At 43.0% G+C, this 24,800-nt stretch overlaps 1 protein-coding gene across 3 annotated transcripts in view; it reads right to left on the reverse strand.

Moving 5' to 3' along the window:
- Positions 1–24,800, reverse strand: part of PLEKHG4B (pleckstrin homology and RhoGEF domain containing G4B) — a 143,951-nt gene that overhangs the window by 55,418 nt on the left and 63,733 nt on the right. For 2 of the 3 annotated variants that reach the window (XM_074987999.1, XM_074987998.1), the window contains exons 3-7: positions 22,266–23,637; positions 16,846–16,884; positions 9,888–10,094; positions 9,341–9,464; positions 3,072–3,165 (exon numbers count right to left, since the gene is read on the reverse strand). In XM_074987999.1, coding sequence (XP_074844100.1) covers positions 3,072–3,165; positions 9,341–9,464; positions 9,888–10,094; positions 16,846–16,884; positions 22,266–23,637 — 1,836 coding nt within the window. The remainder of the gene's footprint in view (positions 1–3,071; positions 3,166–9,340; positions 9,465–9,887; positions 10,095–16,845; positions 16,885–22,265; positions 23,638–24,800) is intronic. The other variant, XM_074988000.1, reaches the window with a different exon arrangement.

Here is a 24,800-nt window from a genome sequence, read left to right on the forward strand (position 1 = left end):
TTAAAATATCTAAACGCTAAAAATGGAGATGACAAAGGAAACTATTGTCAGGCTATTATAATTTTATTGTGATGGAATTAAATGCATCTATGTAATTCCTCATTTTCATTGCTTTCATTTGAGACAAATACCTCGTGCCAAAACAAACTCATTTGCTTCCAGGATTCAATTCCTCAGCTTGTGCTGACATGTTTTTTCTCAAGGAATACCTGCTATATCCCAAATGTGTAAAATATTTAACAAAACACTAAAGCCATCGTCATAAAATGTTTATGTCAATGTGAGCTCAACAGATTTCCTTTTATTAATTTGGTTGCAAGCTGTTTAGAAGATTCAGTTACAATGAATACTTGAATATATGGTGGAAATGTTACCAGTGCATACTTTTTTTGTCTAAATTATTTGTTTCAGTGCCCCAGCTGTGTGTAGGAAGTGCAGCTATCTAGATCTGAGTGCTACATTTGTTTAGTGTCTGTCTGCAACTGAGAAAATGGCTGTGTGAAACTCACATGGTAACGTTAAATAAATGCAGTAGCTGGAGATATTTGCACCCCAAGTCTGAAAATGTTGTCTCTACTGTAGTTACAGTACTCAAGTTCTGACTAGAACCAGAAAAGATTAAAAATCATTTTTCTCTGGTTGTCTACTTCATTTTCTTTGGGCACCGGAGAAAGGCTAGTTTCATTGTTTCTCCCCTTTTTTTTAAGTCAATTAGGCTTCTCACAGGTACAATGTGGAGCTGATTAGATCAGTGTTTCTTAAACTATGTTTGGCGGAACACTGGTTTTCTGTGAACAACTCGTAGGTGTACCACAAGCATCTGACACATTTTTGGTATCGCTGCTGGTATATATTTTCTGTTGTTAAAGCCAGATACAATGTTATTTCTTCATTATTATAATAGCTGATTAAATTTCTTCATTTTTTGTTTTACTTGGTATGTTGCTGTTTGGTCTGACAACTATTTTTTAAGACATTTTTTATAGATGTTCTGCATAAAAATATTATTGTTTTGCATTCTGTGGCCTCCAGAAGTTTAAGAAACATTGGATTTAAGGATTACAGCCTCAGTCTATCAGTTTCCTCTCATGCTTGTGTGGATCTTTGCACAGTAAGTGGGAGAGACAAAAACATTTTAGGAGGAACTGCACAAGACTAAAAGGCTTAATACATGAAACTACTTTTAACTTTCATTTTTTTAAATTGATCAGATTTCAGATGGACAATGTAGTGTCCTCTTAATGTGAGTGCAGTTACAGTAGAAAACTTGTAAGGCTAGATGGGAAAGAGTGAAAAAGAAAGAAATCATAGAAAAAGTTATCACCTACAACATGTTACATCTTGTTCTGATTTTATTTTTCTCATTCAACAACACAATTACCATATCTGCATCCTGAACTGTATAACCTTCAATGTCAACTATGTCTCCAAGCATACGCCACATGGGAAAATTTCACTGCTTTCTCACTGAGTTTCAATGTTTTCAGTTTGCTGTTGACATGATTCAGAAACAAGTCTGGGATGTACGAACTTCAGAAGACTGTCCAAATTCTGATCTAAACAAAACACTTCATCCTGTCAGAAGAGTACTGGTGTACAATGAAAGACAGTTGTGATGATGGTATGCTAAAGTCACTGCCACATCAAAACACATTTTAACAGAAACTCAGCCTAGAGGATACAAAGACCTTTGTGCCACTGTCTTTTCCTTTCTGAACTATTCAGTGAACCAGCACTAACAGATCTTTAGTTTCACCATGCAAACAAAACCCATTCACTCCATTAAAGGCAGAAGAAAAGTTGGCCTCAGTTGTCAAGGCATTCTGTGTAACTTTTACTTTGCTCTTTGTTTCCCTCACTCCACCAAACTGCAGGTTAACAGCATGATTGTTAGAAAACATCAAATGCAAGTGAATCCCCAAAACAACTCAGTAAGCTGCTCTAGCCCCACTCGCTGTTGAGAAAACTGGACAGTGCTCTTTTTTTTAGAACTAGCACTAACCTCCGTTTTTAAGAGGATTCTAATTTTGTATTTTAAATTATTCCTTCTACTTATATTTATACGGAAGCTGCTTTAACTTTTTCCAACTGATGAAAAAATTCATTTGTGACATACAATATGGTCATGTGCTGAAGGTAGGAAGTAATTCAGAAGGGAAAGAAATACAACTGGAATTAACAGGCCTGCCAACAAGAGCAGGGCAAAGGGGCAGGTGCCCAGGGGCCCAGCGCTCTTGCCTCTGCCACTGCTAGTTCAGGTGCAGCAGCGGTCAGAGCTCCAAGTGCCTTTGAAACACTGTGGAAGCATTGCTCAATGTGGCTCTGAGGGAAGGGGGAGGGCCAGCACCACAGTCTGAGCAGTGCTAACTGCCCTAGACTCCCACCCCTCTAGCTTCCACCCTTTGCACTGTCCCTTCCAGGGCACAGAGCCAGGGTCCCCTTCCCACCTTGCCCAAGGGCCCATGGTGGCTGTTGACCCAACTGGGTATTAAGTTTATGGCAAGCAATTTGGAACAGCAGCCATCTTTCTATTGTGTGTACAGCATCCAAAAAACAATGCCCAAGTACTTGGTTTGTATTGCTACCACAATACAAATACAATACAACACAACAATAACAACAATAATTTTTAAAACTATTAGACTGTGTCTACACTAGCATTGCACTTTCGAAAGAGGCATGCAAATGAGGAATTTGAAAATGCAAATGAGGGGCAGATTTCCATATCTGACTCCTCATTTGCATATTCTTCTTTCAAAAGAAGAAAAGTAGTGTAGATGCAGCTCTTTAGAAAGTAAACACCATCTTTGAAAGAACCCTTCTCATTTTTGCTGGGAAGTAGGGATCTTTTGAAGATGGGGTTTACTTTTGAAAGTGCTGCATCTACACTGCTTTTCTTCTTTTGAAAGAAGAATATGCAAATGAGGCACCGGATATGTAAATCTGCACCTCATTTGCATTTTTGATTTCTCATTTGCATGCCTCTTTGCGAAGTTCAATGCTAGTGTAGACACAGATTTAGTGTCTTATTTTGTCATCTTAAACAACGCACCACACCAACTCCCACTTACCTGTAATGCTGTGAAAGCTTTGAAAAGACGAGGAATAGGCTGGCACTTACGAGCATCCACTAAAATAACGAGCCCCAGATCACGTACTTCCTTCCTAGAAGCAGAAAGGCAGATATTTCTACAGCTGCATTTTCCTCTTCATAAAATTATTTGTTAATTGTTTATGAAACTGTAACCATACAAACAGGCTGATAATGGGGCTACCCAGAACAACCTTAAAATATATGTTTATTTTCACTCAGGAAAAAAAACACATAAATAAAATCAAATAAATAAAACACCTCTTACCACAGGGGTTTAATCATTGTCTGTATATAGCACCCAGAAATCAAACAGTGGATTCTATATGCAGACAATGATTAAACATCTGTGGCAAGAGGTCAAGGGTAGGAATACTGTGTAATTCCCTCTCAGAGGTTTCTCCTGATCACACTGCCAGGGATGAACAATTTGCTGTTGTACTGTCTCTAAATTTCTTGTGGCCCTCCCTATAGTCCTGCCAAAATAGATTCCTCTCCAGTTGTGCATTGTCTCTAGAACTCTGCCCTCACATGCCTTAAAAGGGGTATTTCACCCATATGGTTAAGATAATACAGACACAGTAGATACTATATATTCCAGGTTTGTGGAGGGGAGTAACAGTGTACCTAGACAACTGTCCCCTAACCATGTACACATCACTGTCCCTGGAGAAGGCGCTCAGAGTCTGGAGATGCAAGGGTGGTGGTGTCAAGTAAATGGTTTTACTTTTACTAACTCTAATATTTAATTTTACTTTTACTAACTGTAATGAGTTGAAATGAGTTCATGCCCACAGAGAACTAACTGAATGGCAGACTGACACCCTGTGCTGGCATGTCTATTTTTCAGATACAATTGCGTAAAGTGCAGTCCTCCCCTGTACTCCTTGCCAGACACGAGGAGTAAGGGAGGTTGATTGAAAAAATGCTACTGTTGACCTTCCCCTTTATTGAAAGCCAAATTAGCTGAGCACAGATACATCTATTTTAGCTATGCAACTGGTGTAACTAGAACTCCGTATCTGCGGTTGACTTTCTTAGTCTACTGATAGCCTTAGGTGAAACAGCAAAAAAGATACAATTCTCAATACATTTGTGCTCTTATAATGAGACTTTTCAGGCAGTTAGTCAAGATTATAGACTCTCTGACAGGGATTCTAAAATGCACTTTCAATGGGCTTTGGTGCCAGATTCCCCTATGTTACTTTGAAAAACCCAGCCCATAATACTGATAACTCTGCTATTTTGAGGGAGAACTAGAGTAACTGGGGACAGTGAGGCTATTTTAGGGCCTAACTACACTCACTTTAAGGTTGAAATTCACGCCCCGCTAAGTGTTTGCAGACAGCTAATGCACAAGGGTGAATCTCATGCTAGTTGAGTGGTCCCATATGCTGAGTGTAAGGAAGTTGCATGAATCAGCCACACAGGATTTCAACTCTCAGCTGTAGCACAAATGAAACATATTATTCAAATTTAGTTTAAAAGCTGTTTTATCATCTTCCAGACTCATCCTTACAGGCTGTAATTTTATAGTTTAAATATGGGGTTATAGATATTTACACTAAATATAAATAGCAATTACCGTTAAAGGCATTAATGACATAAATATATAGCGAATAACTAAATATTATTTTAAAAAGCCAGGGCCATTCAAAGGCAAACATTACATTCAAAAAATACCAAGGTTATAAGGCAAGCTCGGGGTGGGGTGGGGGGTAGGAAATATACAATTACGCATTAAAGCATCTTTATGATTATGGGTGGGTACAGCAGTAAAACATTAGTTTATTAAGCATTATAGAAGGGAAGTACAGATTTTGGATTCACCCAAATTCCATTTAACCCAACACTAAGCTTCTCATTCACGTGAATAGGAGCCCTAATCTCTCCATGTGCGAAAACATGTTATAGATATGAATAAAAAACTATATCCCTCCTACAGTTTCCCATTAACCACCCTCCCCCGTGACTGAATAGACAGTATTCTTTGTTACATTCCATAGGGTTTACAATTTGTTCCATAGAACCTTATTGGCTTTGTTCCTCGAAATTGTGTATGACTTGTGGGTAGGAGTATGAGTTAGAGGTTGTCCAATTAGGCACTAGCCAAGCAGAGGGTGATGCAGAGCCACATTGCTGGAAGAAGTGATGGGGAAGGGACTGTGACTCAAGGCCTGGTCCAAAGTCCACTGAATCAATGTCAAGATTCCTGTGGCTTCACTGGGCTTTGGCTCAGACCCAAAGAATGGTACAACCCCTCTCTGAGCTCCCTGGCATACAAGGGAATGCAGCCCCATGCATCTGGTAACCTGTATGCTCAAAGTTGAGCAGGATCGTGGTTCTATGGGGGGTGATGTATGGCCCTGGGAGCAAAAAGAGGCATAAACACATGCCAAGAGGATTTTAAAAAGCACAGGTAAGTTTGTGGAGGATGGGTCCATCCGTGGCTACTAGCCAGGATGGGCACGGCTGGTGTCCCTAGCCTCTGTTTGTCAAAAGCTGGGAATGAGCAACAGGGGAATGGATCACTGGATGATTACCTGTTATGTTCACTCCCTCTGGGTCACTGGGCATTGGCCCACTGTGAGAAGATAAGATCCTGCACTAGATGGACCTTGGTGTGAACCAGTATGGCTGTTATTGTGTTATTTATACTAGACTAGATTCTCATCTGCACCCAAGGAGGAAGGACAACACAAAAATGCTTGTGGGTCCCCAATCCTCAGGCTATTTCTGTATTTGCCTGGTTCCTTTAGGGCTGCTCTAAACTAGACAAGCTGATGGGAATCCCTGGGGGCGGTGGGTTAACCAACTGAAATCTCCTTTAAACTAGGAAATTTCAGCTGGCTATGTCTGTCAGCTACCAGCTTCTTTAGAACAGCAATATATGGTTACATTGGGAGGGACAATCTGACTGGCTGTATTTACCAAATATGCTCCCCAATGCTTTGAACTGGGGGAGGACAAGGCCTTTGATATGTTTGTATAAAGACTGCTGTCATAGGCGTCGACTTTCCCTCTAACGGGTTGTGTGTGCGTGCGTGCGTGCATGCGCTCAGATGACCCTGCCCCCTCCTCATTCCATCCCTTCTCTCATTCCCCACCCTGTCTCTTCCCCACCTCCTCTCCTGAGTGCACCACTTCCCCACTCCTCCTCGTCACTTGTGGAACATCCCAAATGCTGCATACACTGTGACACGCATCTGATGAAGTGGGTCTTTGCCCATGAAAGCTTATGCTCCAATATATCTGGGCCGGAGGTGCTGAGTTGGTCAGCAGGCTGCAGATGGCCAAGAGGTGCTGGGGGTAGGAGGTTTCAGGGAAAGTTTTGCTGCCAATGGTTGCAGAGCACCCACTAAATTTTTCCCCAGGGGTGCTCCTTCCCTGGAGTCAGTGCTTAAAGCCACTGCTCAGTCGTACCGTATTTCTTTTTAAATTATACAAACAATGTCAACAATATTCCCTAACACTGGAGTTATGATGCTGATGAATCAGTCTAGTTCACAGGCATTTCTTTTAAAAGTATTTCAAGCATAACTCTTTGTCCAGCACTTGGCGGAAAGACAAATATATCACACAGGATAATATTTGATATTTGGAATGCTTTGATGTTTAATTCAAGCCATAAACCGTTTTTAACTTTGTGTTAAATTTTGGAAACTTTTCAAAATTCTTACCATTTATACAGTACTTTAATAAGCACATTTACTATGTCTATTAGTATGTGTGAAGACACCAAAAGAGATGTACAAGATAGGAAAACTGGCAACATTGTATATATTTAGCCAAGTTTCAGTCATCTTAATCTTGTTGAACAAATAAAACTGTACACAAAGTTTTCCATAACCCACAGCATTGTTTGCATTTCTACCCTGTAACCTACATGCGTGCACATGTGCAGAGGAAGTGGACTTGAAATATGGTCGATTACTTATGAACTTACAAATAATTTCACCTGTTCCCCCTATAAAAATATTGTGCTACAATTATAAAAGTTTGTGGAAATAATAATTCAACTGAAAAATGCTCTTTCAACCACAAAAGATTTAGTGAAAAGCATTATTTCTTTAAATTTTAGTTTTTCATTATTTTGGGTCAAATTATTTTAAAAATCAAAGCCAACACATTTTTTCATTTGCTGAAAACCAGGTTTGTGACACACACAAATTTTGATTATACTGTGAGTGAAAATTTAATCAAACAATTATAGAAAACAGAATGAAAAAACATAGCCATTTGAACTCTGTAAAACAGAAAAATCTTTCAAAATGTTGAAATTTTTAGTGATTAAAAAAAAACAGTTACAGTGGCTAAGACAGAATTCAGGCTCCCATCCCAAAAACATTTACAAATGAGTAACTTCTCACATTCCAGTAGCTGCACTTACGGTGTTAATGAGTTAAGCTGGGATCAACAACGCTTGGGAGACGCAAAAGACCAATGTACCCTACCCACCATTTTTTACAGAATGAAAAAAAAATCACAGTATAATGAAAAAAAAACAACCACTGTATACCTTCCTTATTCACCCTTCCATTGCAAGGCAGATACAGAACACACACCCATCTTCATCTAAATCATTCCACACATCTCTTCATGTCTCTGGACAAATGGATGGAAGCAAACGCGTTTCTCTCTCTCTCTCTCTCTCTCTCCAGCCTCTCCATAACCTTCAAGCTTCAGGAGTTCCACAATGTCCCTGGCTCCTGCTCTTCTCTTTCTAACTAGTGGGTTAGGAGATCTCTGGACCAGGACTGCTCGCACCCCATACCTCAGACTGCCCCTACACAACTTGTGGGATATTTCTTATAACTGGGAAGCTTTTAAGTGCCTCAGTTCCTCAGGTTCCCTGTTAAGCTTCAAAAAGCCCGGTATTTTGTGTAAACATTTAAAAAGTACACTTTTAAGCCTCAATAATTTATTAATGGCTTCACAAATCCCTTTCAAACTTAAGAATACTTATGTTCTCAGAAATTAAAATCTCCAAACCACTTCCGATGTAAAAAGATGTAAAGTGAGTGGCTACAGAGATGTGAATGGAAACCTGATTAGAACCTTAACCAGCAAACTGCTACTGAGTAGATCCATATTAGGGTAATTTTTAAAGACCCACAACTCAAAAATATCATCATCATTGTACTATGGTGAGTAAAACAACTGGGTACTTTGAAGCAACAAAACACACTGCTACAAACATTACTCAATTAACCACACAAGCCAGGACTAGATCTCTAGTACTTTAGATCTAAATACATACACCTCTAGCACTGAGCTGAAACAACACCTGTTTTCTTTTGGCTTAAGAATCACAGTGCACTATGGAAGAACCAATCTGATGTGCCTAATTTGCAACAAGCCACCAGATGGCAAACTGCTCAAACACAGTAGCCATGACAATTGGACACCTCAATAGTTCAGAATTTTTTGTAATTATAAGATATTCTTTTCAAATGCAGCTTCTGCAGGGATTTTTAAGGATATTTAACTATGCAGATATGTGATAGGGTAGTAAGAGGCTATTTTTGAGCCATGAGGACACAACAGACAAACCATATGTCAAACAATAACAATTATTTAATGTCAACAACAACAACAGCAGGGTCAATTTTCGTCCACGCCAACTTTTGCAGCCAAAATCTCTGAGCAGCTAAAAAACAACAGTTTCTAAAGAAAGCTGGGTGCAACTTAAGCCCTGATTCTGCAATATACAATGCACAGGTCTGTGGTGCTTGCGGAGACCCACACAACTTCAATGGGGCTCTCTCCATGGATACAGCTGTCCCACTTGGGCGGGGTGCACAAAATGGGGTGTGGGCCCCTGCAGGAGGAGGGAGGGGGCGTGGCATTTCATAAAGTGGGGCAGTGTGATCGGTTGCTAGGTGTCAGGCTCATCCATCTCATTAAAATGCTGAAATATATTGCTGTTCTTATGTCTGTGTATTCAGATTTACATAACGATTAATAAAGTTTTTACATTCAACTGACTTATTTCCTTACATGTGCCAAAAGAGGGTTTTTTTTCATATGAACATAACCGAAATTTCCATTGGTTTGGATTACAATACACAGGTTGGGTGGGGAGGTCCTGCTAATTGCGGGGATGAAGAGTGGGGCCAGACGTAAAAAAGTTTGCTTCCCCCTGCACTAGGGCACTGTAAATTGCAGGACTGGGGCCTTAATTAAGAACTGGCTGTTAGTCCTCCCTCTGTGTCACCTGAAAAATGTCCAGCCCAGCTCTCTTCATACCTGGGAATGCTATAGAAATACATCAGAAGGCGAGCGAGCTCTGTACTTGTGGAATGTTCACTTGACCAGATGGTGTTTCTTGTGCAGACTTGCACCACTGCCCGGCCACCCCGGTCTCTGCTTCCTAATCAAGTAAAACACACAAAGAAAACCTCGTGAGAAAGCATGACTCCGAATGCGCAACTGAGAAGTGTGCACATCTGAAAAAAAAACAACAAAGCAGAAACACTTATATGTGAGAATCACAGTGATTTTCCATCCCCGGCATTTTACTTCATTATACTGATTCGCTTATAATATTTCTTAATTAGCATGAAGATCATTGTTACATACTTAAGTTCCCACTGGTGATTGTGATGGGCAAGATCTCTGTTGGTGTCAATTGGCTTGGATCCACTAAAAGGAGTTGGTGATTTACACCAGCCAACCATAACATCTTCTAAAAATAACTTTTTCTATGGTAATGTATTTATCTAGGGAAATCTTTAAGAGGTCTGTGTTTATGCTTCAGTTATCATCAAGCACACTGTTATCTCAAATGACATACCACACAGAGAAAGGGCTCCAGACTGCAGTAATTCCTGGTTGATTTCAAGTAATTGGTTTGGTAATGGGTGGCAAAGTTCTCCTGGATTTGTAGACAGCACCTCAGTTTCACAGTGGAATAACCCAGGAGATGCATTTGTAATTGTGCTGCACTCATCACCCTGGAAACTCTCTCTTGAGTCTATTTCTGTGGAGCTATGCGGAGAATCTGGTGAAATGAAAGACAACTGGTTAAAATTTTTGCTTTTCTGTGTACCTGAAAACTGCTCTTTCAACATATTCCTATAATGCATATGTAATTAAAACAGGCTCAAACACTGAACAAAAAGGATATAAAGACTGCATTAAAATAAATGAAAACTGTAATAAAATTGTAAAATTAACCACCAAGAAGTTAGGAAGTTCCTGAGTGAATTCTGACCGGCATGATACAGTTTAATTACAAAACATGAACACAGTATTTTTTCCACGGGACTTCTGCTACTCTCAGCACACGAGAATCCTTCTGATCCTCCCCCAGCCTGTCTCTATCTTCCCTCTGGCTGCTGTCTCTCTTCCACTCTGACCTCACTAATCTCCCCCTCCCTCTGGCCCATCCATGTTCCTGTCCCCACACCCACCAGAACTCTGACCCTTGTCCCCTGCTCTGTTCTTCACCTGGGTTCCTGGCAATCTCTCTGCTCACAGCTCTTGTGCCCAGTATTATTGCCCTGAAAGGAACGTCCCTTCGCTGGGACATACCAGCCCTGCGGGGATGGTGCATGAGCACTCAGATTGAGTAGGAGATGCCTGGGGATGGACAGGAAACAGAAATGTTGGGCCCTTGTGCAAGGTGGTGGGGGACAGCTCCGTGTTCCTGGAAGAGTTGGGGGCTGGAGGAAGGCAGCCCTCTGCACCACCCAGACTGCCCAGGGCTCCAGCAGTGATTTAATGGGCCCAGGGATCTGGCTGCAGCAGCCTCAGGCCTTTCTGAATCATTAGGGAACAAGGCAATTACCCCCTTTGCCCTCCCTGTCGGTAGGCCTGTGGACTGAGCATGCACAGCAACAACAGAACAGTCAGATAATGTTACCAGCCTCTCATAAACACTCACTGAACATGTGGGAACAGAGATTTTCAGAGGTTTAGCTAATGTGGAGCAAAATTTCACAGGTACGGCAACAGGCACATCACTGACAGGAGGGTGACCACCCATCCTGAATTTCAAATAACTGCTTTAGAGTGACTGGGCTGGCTGGTTTTCAGCTGGAACACCCACTCAACAAGGGATCTTAGTGGCTTCAGTCAGCACCACTGACAGTGCTGTACACCAGCGATCAGCAACCCCTGCACAGGTGCCAAGAGCGGCACGTGAGCCAATTTTGATTGGCACACGAGGCAGCAGCACAGCCCTGCCCCTCCTCCCCCAGGCAGTCAGGAGCTTGCTCAAAGCCGTGCTACCTGTGGATTAACAAAAGACCAGCTTATGCAACAACCTCCACCGACACGGTAAAGCTCTCCACCTTGATTGATTTATTTATGAAGCTGTTGTCCGTAGGTCTATTGGTGACTTTACGAAGCGTCACCAGCACTTCGTCATAGAGGTCAAAAGGTCACATTTTGGCACTCCGCCTCGGAACGGTTGCTGACCCCACTGTACACTGTCCAAGCAAAGCAACCAGCAAGCTCTCTGCTACTCTCCACACAGCACGGCCCCCAGCACTTCCTATGTGTGCCTGGGGCAGGCTGGGGGCTCTGCCGGCTGGCTGCGCCCCAAGCACTGCCATCGCAGCTCCCATTGACTGGGAACCATGGCCAATGGGCGCTGTGGGACAGCGCCTGTGGACAGGACTGGGTGCAGCGCTGCCTGGCTGTGCCTCTGTGTTGGCACGGCGAAGGGAACATGCTGCTGCTTCCAGGAACTGCTTGAGGTAAGCGCTTTTCATCCTTGAGCCCCCTTCCCATGCCCCAACCGCCTGCCCCAGCCATGATCTCCTTCCCACCCACCAAACCCCTGTCTCTCAACCAGGTGCCCCATCCAAACCCCTCATCCTGAGCCCCATCCCAGAGTCTGCACCTCCAGCCAGTTCCCTCATTTCCCCACTGTGTGCCAACCTCCTGCCTCAGGCTGGAGCCATCTCCCATGCCTCAAACCCCTCAGCCCCAACCTAGCGTCCCGTCCTGCATCCTGAACGCCTGGCCCCATTCTGTAGCCACATCCCCTGCTGAAGCCATCACCCCTCCTATGCTCCAGCCCCTTGAGCCAGCCTGGTGAAAATGAGCAAAAGTAGCAACTTGGGAGAGCAAGTGACAGATGGGGAGAGCAAGTGTCCAGAAGTCTGCACATTTCAGTGTCAGCTCTGCCATGTTGTGTTTATGCCTTCAGATAAATCAGGGTTTAGTTTGCAACAGGGCTGAGCCCCACAACTCTAGGCTTGGCAGTTCATAGCTTTGGCACCTTTGCGCTTGCCACCTCAGTTATGAAGGTAAAAATAATTGCTTGAGCCTGTTAGATTGTTTGAGTCCCAGCACCTCGTTCATTGCAAACTAAGCACTGAATATGATCTCCCTTGAGATAATTAATTATCAATAGTCTGTCAATATTACAGAAGCAGTTATGGCTAGTCCATAGTCAAAACTGCATTCTTTTTTTTTTTTAAACATAAAGCAGGACTAAAGCCCTGCAGCACTAATCCTTCAGGGAACAATTAACTGCATGTCCATGTCATTCTTAGAGAAAAGATTTACAGAGTTACGCTGAAGCAATATTTTTAAATGATCCCTAATTGAAAAGGTCCCAAATATCTTGGGCTTTGTGGCTAAGAACCCCAATCAACACAAACACCAAGCTTCTCACACACACATATATGTAGTTCCTGTAACTTCTCACAAATAACATTAAACACAAAGGCTGTGTCTACACTAGCTCCCACCTTTGAAGGGGCCATGGTAAGTAGGGTGTTGGGAGATTACTAATGAAGTGCTGCGGTGCATATACAGCACTTCATTAAGCTAATTCTCCCCCACGGCAACTCCGAAGTGGCAAACTTTGAAGTGCTGGCATGCACGTAGGAGTAAAAGGACTCTGAAATAGTCCGGGCACTTCGAAGTACTGGCGGGCTAGCCACAGCTACACACAAGCTGGCACTTCAAAGTTTGCTGCTTTGAAGTTGCCACGGGGGAGAATTAGCTTACTGAAGTGCTGCGTATGCACCACAGCACTTCATTAGTAATCTCCCGACTCCCTATTTACCACTACTCCCTTCGAAGCTAGTGTAGACACAGCCAAAGTGAGTTATGCCCTTAATCCATCATTCCTTTATGTTACTCCATAAAGAACAGCCAGCAGAAATGGCCACTATCAACCAATGACTTCTTTCTTCTGAATAAAAACAAAACAGCAGTCCAGTAGCACTTTTAAGACTAACAAAATAATTTATTAGGTGATGAGCTTTCGTGGGACAGACCCACTTCTTCAGACCATGGCCATACCAGAACAGACTCAATATTTTTTCTGTTCTGGTATGGCTACGGTCTAAAGAAGTGGGTCTGTCCCATGCAAGCTCACCTAATAAATTATTTTGTTAGTCTTTAAAGTGCTACTTTACTGCTTTTTTGTTTTGATAGTACATACAGTAGAACGGCTTTCTCTCTGTTACTTTCTTCTGAATGTGTCTCTTCACTATAGGCTGGATCGACAGGCAGTGATTGATCCATTTGGGGTTGATTTATCACCTCTAGTACAGACATGATAAACTGATCCCTGAGCAATTGCCCATTGACTCTGGTACTCCAGCAAAACGAGAAGAGTAGGTGGAGATGACACGAGAGCATCAGCAATTGACTTACTGCTGTGAAGATACCACAGTAAGCAGACCTAACTATGTCGACTTCACCAACGTTATTCATGTCGCTGGAGTGTAACGTAGGTGCTGGCCTGCCCTGGCAGACAAGGCCTGAGGGTGCTCTGCTTCCACTGAGGCTAGGACTGCTTACATGCAAGATCCACAAACCAGTCAGTCAACATTTTAATGGAATGGGCCATTCTGTTAATGACTTAAGAGTATGCATGTTACTGAAAAAAAAATTTCGCACCTCTATTCAAAGGGAAACAGCCAAGCTGTCTTTTATATTCAAATTCGGTACATTAACACGTGGTTTGAACTGGGATGGGAATTTTCTGAGTCACTATGGCTATGTCTACACGTGAAGCCTACTTCGAAGTAGCTTATTTCGATGTAGCGACATCGAAATAGACTATTTCGATGAATAACGTCTACATGTCCTCCAGGGCTGGCAACGTCGATGTTCAACTTCGACGTTGCGCAGCACCACATCGAAATAGGCGCAGCGAGGGAACGTCTACACGCCAAAGTAGCACACATTGAAATAAGGGTGCCAGGCACAGCTGCAGACAGGGTCACAGGGCGGACTCAACAGCAAGCCGCTCCCTTAAAGGGCCCCTCCCAGACACAGTTGCACTAAACAACACAAGATCCACAGAGCCGACAACTGGTTGCAGACCCTGTGTATGCAGCATGGATCCCCAGCTGCGGCAGCAGCAGCCAGAAGCCCTGGGCTAAGGGCTGCTGCACACGATGACCACAGAGCCCTGCAGAGGCTGGAGAGAGAGCGTCTCTCAACCCCTCAGCTGATGGCCACCATGGCGGACCCCGCAATTTCGATGTTGCGGGACGCGCAACGACTACACGGTCCCTACTTCGACGTTGAATGTCGAAGCAAGGCGCTATTCCTATCCCCTCATGGGGTTAGTGGCTTTGACGTCTTGCCGCCTAACGTCGATGTTAACTTCGAAATAGCGCCCGACACGTGTAGCCGTGACGGGCGCTATTTCGAAGTTAGTGCCGCTACTTCGAAGTAGTGTGCACGTGTAGACACGGCTTATAGGGGCTTGTCTGCATACTTGGCTTAATCTAATTCTTGACCTTCCCCCTGACCCCTCCACTCTCTGATTTGCTCACCATGATCATTTTTTTCTGATTTGTCCTCCTTGATTACTGTTTTTGTTCTCTGTGCCTTAAATATTGAGTCTGTTCTGGTATGGCTATGGTCTGAAGAAGTGGGTCTGTCCCATGAAAGCTCACCTAATAAATTATTTTGCTAGTCTTTAAAGTGCTACTGGACTGCTTTTTGTTATGCAAGCTGCTGTTTGTCTTGTCAGCTTAATTTGGTTGCCAGCTCCCACCTAAACACACTTCTTTCTTTCTATTTCACAGTCAAATAGCAAAAGGGAGCAAGCAGAGGGAGGAAGATTTATAGGCATATTTTGTGTATAAATAATTATACACAAAAACACAGACAGAAGGGAAAGAAGGGGAAAGGAAGCATATACAAAAAGTTCCTAGATCTTTGGCTGACATTCCACATTTCAGAGATGTCTACATATCACTGTGCAGCACTCAAAGGTACATCCTCAAGAAACAGGGAAAGATCAAAGTCTGATAAATAGGAAAGGAAAATTCAGCTGGAAAACAGCTATCATCAAATGAGCTGAAAGACTTATTACTAACAGAGACAAAACAGGAATTAAAATCTTAAAGCTTAAAAAAATACAGTACAGGTTAAACCTCTCTAGTCCAGCACATTCTCATCTGACATCATCTGTAATCTGGCACGACCCCAGTTAGCCAGATGACCACTTACCATGGGTGCAGTCAAATTTCCTTTGGTCCCATAAAGTTTGTTTACAGCCACTAGTTCTGGCTTTCAGTGTTTTGTGCTGTTCTTTAGCTGTAATTTACCCCAAATGTCTTTTAAGACCCCAGTGAACAGTGGAAGTGTCGGTAAATCTGCTACCAGGGCTTCCAACCTGTGGGTCGTGACCCAAACATGGGTTGTGATTAGATTTGGTAAGGGTCACTGGCTCGGTGTCTCTGAGCTACACGTGGCTCTTACAGAAGCCATTTGTGGCTCTGGACACTGCTGCTTGACTCTTCCTCTGGCTCCCAGTCCCTGCCCTGCCATGCTGAAATGGAACTCAATTTAATTTTTTTAACCACTGGCAGGAGGGATCCAGCCATTAAACCAATTAAATTGAGTCTCATTTCAGTGCACCAGGGCAGGGAACTGCCTGTACTGCAGATAAAGGAATGGAGTAGGAGGGCTGGGGGGAGCCGGGCAGAGAAGGAGCAGAGGGGGTCAGCAGCAGCAGCAGCAGCAGCAGCAGCACAGAATTCCCGTGTGAGGTGGGATGGGACTGAGAGAGGTTTAAGCCTAGGGATGGGGGGGTGGAGAGGGCTGAGAGCAGGCCCAGGGTTCCACACCCCAGCTGCCTCCAAGCTATGTGGCTGTGGAGGTTCCCCCTGCCTCCTGGCCGGGAATCCTGCAACCTGGAGTTGCCAGCCAGGGCTCTGTGCCCCAGCTGGTTCCCAGCTGCAGGCCTGCCAAGGTTCCTGCTCCTCACCCCAGTTTCTGGAAATCTTATTCAGGACAGGGAGCCTGGCTGGGGATCCTGTAGGTGGGGCTGCCTGTTCCCACATAAGTTTTCCAAAAATATGGCAACCCTCACTGAGAGGGGTTTAAGCCTGGGTGTTGGTGGATGACAGAGGGGGTTTAAGCTAGGGGTTGGGGGGGGTGCATTTCTCCTTCTTCCCCTGCCCACCTCTTTTTGAATTGCCTTGGATCACACAGTCTTTCTGAATTGTCAAAATGGTCCTCATCTCAAAAATTTTGGGAACCACTGTGCTAGACGATATTGACCTCTCATAGTCCAGCAAATTCTCTCATTTGGCATCAGCCAGGTCCCAAGGGTGCCAGACTAGAGAGGTTCAACCTGTACTTGACACCCTCCCAGGACACTTTATTTTACTTAGGCTGTGTCTACACTACCTCCCTACTTTGAAGGGACCATGCTAAGCAGGGTGTTGGGAGATTATTAATGAAGTACTGTGGTGCATATGCAGCACTTCATTAAGCTAATTCTCCCCCATGGCAACTTTGAAGAGTTTAACACTACTTACCATCCTCCTGTCGAAGTAGGGAGGTAGTGTAGACGCAACCTAAATGATTATAGAAAAAACACAAAGAAAAGAAAAACTGTATTTATGCTAGTGTTGCTAAATAAGCAACACCAAGTTAATTATGGAATAATATTCTTGGAACAAGTATCAGAGTTAGTCTGCCTCTTTAAAAACAAGAAGTCCTGTAGAACCCGCTTTGGGTCTTTGTCCACGAAAGCATATGCTCCAAAATATCTGTTAGTCTATAAGGTGCCACAGGACTTCTTGTTGTTATTCGTGGCACAATGAAGCAACAAGTGGCAGGGGAGTTGATTCAATGCCCAATTGAAATTTTGGCAAGGCACCTACTCAACTGCAAAAGAAGAGGACATGCTGTGGGGGTGGCTAGGGCACAGGACAGAGACTTAGGAGACCTGAGTTTTGTCCCTTGACTTCGCCAATGTATTTCCTGTAGCCTTGAAAAGTCATCACAGTGGTAAGTACTTTTTATTGTTACTGAAAAAAGAAATCAGAAAGTTGTTTTCAGCAATCAGCACAACTCTAAGAGAGGACCGGTTGCTCAGAAAGCATAAATCACCCTAGTCCTATTAACTTCAGTGCAGCCATGATTTACAGCAGCTGAAGAACTGACTCAGTTTATTTATTTATTTACTGTGAAATGTTCTGAGACATTGAGGCTGGCAGATGGCTGCCCTCTCTCTGCAGTCTTGGCAGGGATATTAATGCCAAGAGCGCATTGTAGCAGAAAAAAATGCAACCAAATAAGGCCTTGATGCTGCCAGGTGCTTGAGCCGTCTAAACTCTCACTAAATGTGATGTCAGGGAGGGTGCACAGCACCTTGCAGGATCAGGAGCTGTATTTTCAGAGGAGCCACTTATCTGAAATCAAGGCTTGGAACATACCTCTGTGTTTGAGAATAGTTTATAATGGAATCTTTTCAATGCTTTTTGGAATATTGGTTGAAAGTACTTTATCTGCTGTTACTGATCTATGCCTTCTTCCAGCTAATGGAGAGCAGGCAGAAATCTTCTCTTCCCATAATACAATATAATGTAATAAAATCACTTGGCTGAGAAAGTTTAAAATCTCTCCCTGCCTCTGTGCTAACAAGTGTTCAAGACCTCTGCTGCCAGACCTGGGCTCTGCAGCCATGGGGACACAATGCAAAGCTGCAGGGAGTCAGACGTGAGGGTCTGCCCTCCCCAAGGCAGAAAGTATGACTCTGCTACTCCAGCTGTCCTGTACAGCAGTTAGAACAGTAAGCTAGGGAAAACTGCAAGGGAAGGCAGTACTTCCCTGTTATCCTGGGGAAGCAGAGTGTATTCCAGCTCACTGACAGACACACAGAGTAGATGAGCCCTACTTCATTAGGACAGGTTTGTAGAGTCAGAGAATAAAGACAAGGCCACTGGATCAAATATATGCCTTCCTGCCCCACTAGCACCTGAGGCAGAAACTAGAAGAAAATCTACCATAGAATGTCCCACACTTACTGGAAGGTGAGACAGAAGAGACCTTAACATCTCCTATGCTGCAGGAGCTACACAAGATTTTTTACAGTTCTGTTGCCCCAGAGTGTTAGCTCCCCATTCCTACCTGTCACACAGGTGGGTGGTCCTCCATCTAAACTAGGCTCTAGCACCAAGATGTGGCACTCGTTTATGACATCGGCAGAGGCTTCTATGCCCCTCACAGCAATACAAGTTACTTAATGTGACAGGGTGTCTGCCCTGCACTGGCCTGGCAGGGTTAAACTCAGCCCTTTGAGAGGACTGAGTCTGAAGAGGAAGCAGCTGCAGCAGATACGGAAAACTCTTTCATATCTTTCAGCCCTGGGACCGGGAGGTTGCCGGATATTCAAATACTCTGGATAACAGAGAGGTATACCTAGTAATGCGTAACACTGAAGAAAAACAAGATGACATATAGGCTACATCTACACTAGCCCAAATCATGGCCATTTCAAAGAGTACTAATGAGGCGCTGAAATACATACTTGGCGCCTCATTAGCATGCTGCCAGCCACGGCTCTTCAAAATTGCTGCATTTTGCTGCCACGTGGCTCATCCAAACAGGGCTCCTTTTTGAAAGGACCCCGCCTACTTTGAAATCCCCTTATTCCTATCTGCTGATAAAAAAAAATCTATGCAGGGTACTTTATTTACCAAGAACAGTGATATTGTACACTGTAAACTCACACTGTATTTGCTGTATTTACTTTCACTGTACTGTACTGATGGAAAACGTAACTAACATTTACTTATGGTTAAAATGTTGGTTATTTGAGAGTTCCGGACGATAGAATGCCGGATATGGAGGAGTTTACTGTAGTTGCCAGCTAGGGCCCAGCTGAGGACTGTATAAATGAGGGCACCTGGAGGAGAGAAGACAGAAGACACTTGCTCCAGTTGCAAAGCAGGAGGAACCTGGCTGCCAGGGAATCTACAGAGGCTCCCTAACACAGAACAGGAGTGGGGAGAGGCAGGCAGGGCTGGGGGAGCTCTGGCCAAGCAAGTCCCAGACTGCAGGGCCTGAGACATGACCTGAGGGTACCAGGGCTGCAGGGCGGCAGTCAGAGCAGCAGAAGGCAGCAGGTCTGACCCACTGCCAATGATGAGTGGCCATTTCACCCTGCAGTTTGCCTCTGAGGTAAAGGGCTTGCTAGAGGATGAGTGAATCAAGGTAGGTATAGAGGATTGGGGAGTGGAGGACCCCATAGTGTGGGGCATGGCAGTGGAGCAGCAGCCTGATGGCAGGGCTCCACAAGGGAAGGACATGGTCCTGCAACTAGGTGGAGAACAGACAGGTAACAGTAGGTGAAACAGCAATCTGAAGTACATGTGCCAAAGGCTAAAATGAGCTGATTCCCTGAGTGACCAGCAGGAGGCACCACAGCGGTGAGTCATGCCCCCTTACACTCCAGAATCAGCTGTCTGAGTATCATTGTCAGGTTTTTGTTTTTTGGTTGTTTTAACAAATCATGACTTTATCTCCCAGCATAAACCATTAATCCTAGCTATGGTGCCTTTCATATCTCACCAGTAACACAGATTTTGCCAGGTCACCTTTAGATTTTCATTACATCAATCAAGTATCGGAGGGGTAGCCGTGTTAGTCTGGATCTGTAACAGCAACGAAGGGTCCTGTGGCACCTTATAGATTAACAGAAAAGTTTTGAGCGTGAGCTTTCGTGAGCACAGACTCACTTCATCAGATGCTGGTCTGATGAAGTGAGTCTGTGCTCACGAAAGCTCATGCTCAAAACTTTTCTGTTAGTCTATAAGGTGCCACAGGCCCCTTCGTTGCTCTTACATCAATCGTTCACTGGAAGAAAGATTGGTGAAACCTAACAGCCTTATTATTTAAGAACTTTAAGAGCACTACGGTAGAACGTTCCCAGTTTCATTTTCCCTGCTCCAAGATTTCAAGACACTATCCTGTGTACACTATCTTTGCTGCTAACTCATGGAATTACAGACTAAAAACAGCAGCAGCAGATTAACAGAATCTGGCAATCATTCATGGCAAATGCCCTCCTGGGAAGTTTGAAATTACCTGAGATTTGTGTCCATGCAAATTGTAAGTTGGAAGGAGGAAGAGAGGGGAAAGGGATAAATCTCTGTCCAAATTAACCTCTTCAAAATTAGTGCACAAAACAGCAAGTTAATAAATTATATACCACAAGCACCCATTGAATTGCCATGATACTGAGCAAGAAAAAGATACTTAAAGAAGACTTTTGTCTGACAAGTGACCCATTCAGTTCTAAAAAATAAAATTAATTACAACTTCTGCATTTCTCTTAGACCTGCAAGCATAACCTCTGAACTCTAAATGCAGGAAAAAGAAAACTCTTAACTCCCAGAAGCTGAATCTGCAACCCCAGTCACCTCGGCTGCCAATCTTAAAATCAGTTGACCATAACATGATAATTCTTAAGTAGAACTCCTCACTGAAGTCAATAAGAAATTTTACTTAAAAGTTTATGGCATGTTGTAACCCACTCACTGACATTTTTATATTTTCATATATATATATATATATATATATATATATATATATACACACACACACACACACACACATAGTGTCTTGATTCACATTTAAAGGTACATTTGATACTATGCTAAATACATTACCTGAAATATAAGAACAACGAAATGCTGGAAAAACTAACAAACCACAATTATGAAGTTGTTTTGTTGTTTAAAAACCAGTTAAATTATGTAAAAGCAATCTAATAAAAGTCTATCAATAACCACTGCATACCATCCTCAGGATTTCCCAGATCTGAAGAAGTGGATCTGTCCCATGAAAGCTCATCACCTAATTAATTATTGTTAATTTGGAAAGTGCTCTGGGACTGCTTTTTTGTTTTGCATACCATTTGTAATTCAATATCACATATGTTATAACTAAGCACACGCTTTCCCTTATTTGAAAAACAGGCTCAGATAACTTAGTTTGGGAGGTCAAAGGTTACATTGGGATAATGACTGTTTCATTAGAAAGATGGTATTAATGGTGCTCTTAAGACTGCATTCACACCTATTTAACACTTCTCCACTGACATGTTAAGATATCCTTGATATTTATTTGGTACTGACCAGACTTCATGGAAAGAGCTCAAGTTGTTTTAATCTGATAAATACAACGTATAGAGGATAAACTCAAATCTCCACTGCATGTCCAGCGTCTATGCTGATGGTAACATCTGTAAAATTCCCATAGACTTCAAAGGGACTCCATGGGATTAACTGACAGCACAATTTCATATGTTTCAGAGGATTTCTTGTTGTTGATCTCTGATCTATTTTGTAAAAAGCAGAATACACAAAGCATCCTGACAAGCATACCTTAAAGCAGAGGTGAATAAATTGGGTTCAGGCACACTTGGGGTGGGGCATGAAATTTTGTAATTGGCTGCTGCTGGGTCTCAGGCTCATCCATCCCATTAAAAATGTTGTTATATGTTACTGTCTTATGTAACTGAATCCATATTGGTACACAAATTAATAAAGTTTTACATTCTATGTATTTGTTTCCCTTCCCACACGTTACAAGTTTTTTTCTTTTTTTTCCATATGAACATAAACAAAATTTCCGTCAATTTGGATCACATTAGACAGGTTGCGGGGGGGGGAAGGGAACTGATAACTGCAGGAACGAAAAGTGGGGCCCAACGTAAAAAGTTTGCTTGCCCCTGTCTTAAAGCAATGGAAATAAAATAAACTTAAAAACGGTAGTAAAAGAGATGTGAAACAACAAAACACGCTTATGACGTTTCCACTATTTGTGTTTTAAAACTCAGTTTAGAAAGGAAAAAATAATAATTTTATGTGCAAAGCTTTTGTGTGCTAAAGCAGGCAAGCCGAACATTTTCTAAAAAATAAAAATTTTGTTTTATTTTGGCTTTTACCTTCATCCTCTTTGTTGAATTTGTTGTTTTTCCCAGCAACGAATAAATGACCATTGGAATCCAACTTCCCCGGGCTTAAAGCATTTCCATTTAAGAGCTTTTTAGGGCTTGCACTTGCTGAGCTATCAGAGAACAACCTTGGATTATGATCCTTACCATGAGAATTCTTATGTGACCTATCTAAAGAACGAGACCTTCTTGGTCCAGCCCTGCAATCTGCTGCTGGGAAAGTTTCACGAGGTACAAGCAGTTTTTCTGAGGCCTGGGAACAATCTTCAGGCCTTCTACCACCCCTTGCTTCCTCCATTGGTGTGAATCTATCCGCAGGAGGATCTTGTTTTTCAATATGTCTCTCACAAGATTTGCTCTCAGCAATTCTCAACTCGGCATTCACTTCACATGAGTCCACTGTCTGGTCTGAAATCTCTTCTGCAATTGACTCCTCTGAGCTGGAACCAAGATTCATTGGATTTTGCAAAGCTTCTATGTAGGACTTTCTAAACAAGCGTCTTGTCTCAAAATACGAAGAATCCCTGACTTGTCGTCTTCTTGGGCAAGGGCTGCTCAAATCCGTGCTGAAAGTTATGCTTTTGATGCTGTTCTTTTTCTCCATTATAGGAGGTAACATTCCACCTTTAAATATTTCAGATGTCCTTTCAGGATCAGTGGCCTGTGGTAAAACCCCCTCTGTTGTGCTGGGGCAGTCCTCAGTCAGCATGTTGAGATTTATGTACTCATCTTTGCTCTCCTCAGTTGGGGTTCCAGGACCTTCTAATTCAGCCCTATTTTTTGTAGTTTGAAGTGGACTATACACTTCACTCCCTTCGTTTCCATGACTATTGGTAAGTGGTGCTTCTATGACTGTAGAGCCAGTATCATTGGAAGTGGAACTGTCATGTGAACTATTACTCTCCATAGTCTGTGTCATTGTTTTCACATCAGTATTATTGCTGATTAACTGGTCAAGGAAAGGGCTGGTGGAATAATTATGTAGGATTGTTTCAGCTGTTGGGACAAAAATAGGATTCACTATATTCTTCCAAGGTGTCCTGTACACTGCTGGGCCAGTGGTAAGTAAGCAGCTTTGCAAGGGAACGCTCTCCCTTTCGCAATTCACATTTTCCAAAAATTCTGCTGTAAAAACACATCCATACATGGCTTCAGGTACAATAACTTCTTCCATTCCTTGCCCATGTTGGGAAAGGCATTTTAAAACAAGTTTCGCTGACTGCTTCCCAGCCGGAAGAATTTGTAAGTAAAAATCCCCTGGTTTCAGACGGACTCTGTGAAGAGATGTTAACTGTACCACCACTTTTTCATGGATGCACAGTGGCCAGCCTTCATGGTAGAAAATAAGGCCAGTGTATTTAGCCTGTAAGGAAAAGAGAAAGCAAAACGCGTGAGGAAAAAAAATCTCTATCTCGGACAACACCATTTTGTTACAAATACAAAATAATGGTGTTAAATTCTGCATCTCAGATAACTCTATGATTGAGTTCCATGCAATTACAGAGGTTTACAAAAGGTTTGCCTAACAAACATAACAGAATTTAAATAGTGTCTTAAGATAAGGTGATACCAATATGATGCTTCTTCCCACTAGAATAAGCTTTGAGTTTACTGTTACATCGTGCTGTGCAGCCTAACCACATGAATACAAGTGGTAACTGTTTCAGGAGAGGGTAGCTCTCTTGGGTATAGAAGAAGGGCAGGGGAGGGATAGCTCAGTGATTTTGAGTACTGGCCTTGTAAAGCCAGAGTTGTGAGTTCAACCCTTGAGGAGCCCATTTAAGGGTTGGAGACAAATTAGATTTAAAAAAAAAAAAAATCTATCAGGGACAGTACTTGGTCCTGCCATGAGGGCAGGGGACTGGATTTGACCTCTCAAAAGTCCCCTCCAGCCCTACAAGATATGATATGGATAATAGGCCATAAGCAGATAACTTTGCTGTTAGGAGCAAGCTTAGGATAAGCCAGAAGGATAAAAATGGCAGCCAAAATAAAGTAAGTGTAAACTCTTCCCTTTTAACCTGACATTCAGAGTCGCCAGTGCTGAACTTTCCCACAGTCAATGAGAAGCAAACGTGGACAATGCTGCCCCAGGATCTGTAACGGAGAATTCTTAAATGTACCCAGCTACATATTCCACACACTGGGATTTAAAACAGGTAACATTCAGGTCAGAAGTCCAGGTCCCACAGTTGCAAGGAGGAGGCAGGGAGGGGTGCTTACCCTGACCTCTGCTTAGGGAATTTGCTTTTCATATTAACCACTGGTGAGCAGGTGTCTGACAAATCTGAAGCCCCCCATTCTGATAGCCTGAAGGGAGTTATTTCTTTTCTCCCAAGCCTGAGACTTCAGGCTGTTCAGGCAAATATACGTCCATTTCCTCCTCTCACTGGTGCCCTGGATGCTGCTGCGGTGGCACAGGGATCTCTCTGCGACTATATGCACTTCCCATCCTCCCACCTGAGGCCTAACCAGCGCAGAACAGAGCAGAAGACTCACTTCTTGTGCCTTGCTCACAACACTCCT

The sequence above is a fragment of the Carettochelys insculpta genome, chromosome 2 (assembly GCF_033958435.1).
Source record: "Carettochelys insculpta isolate YL-2023 chromosome 2, ASM3395843v1, whole genome shotgun sequence".
Taxonomy (NCBI): Eukaryota; Metazoa; Chordata; order Testudines; family Carettochelyidae; genus Carettochelys; species Carettochelys insculpta.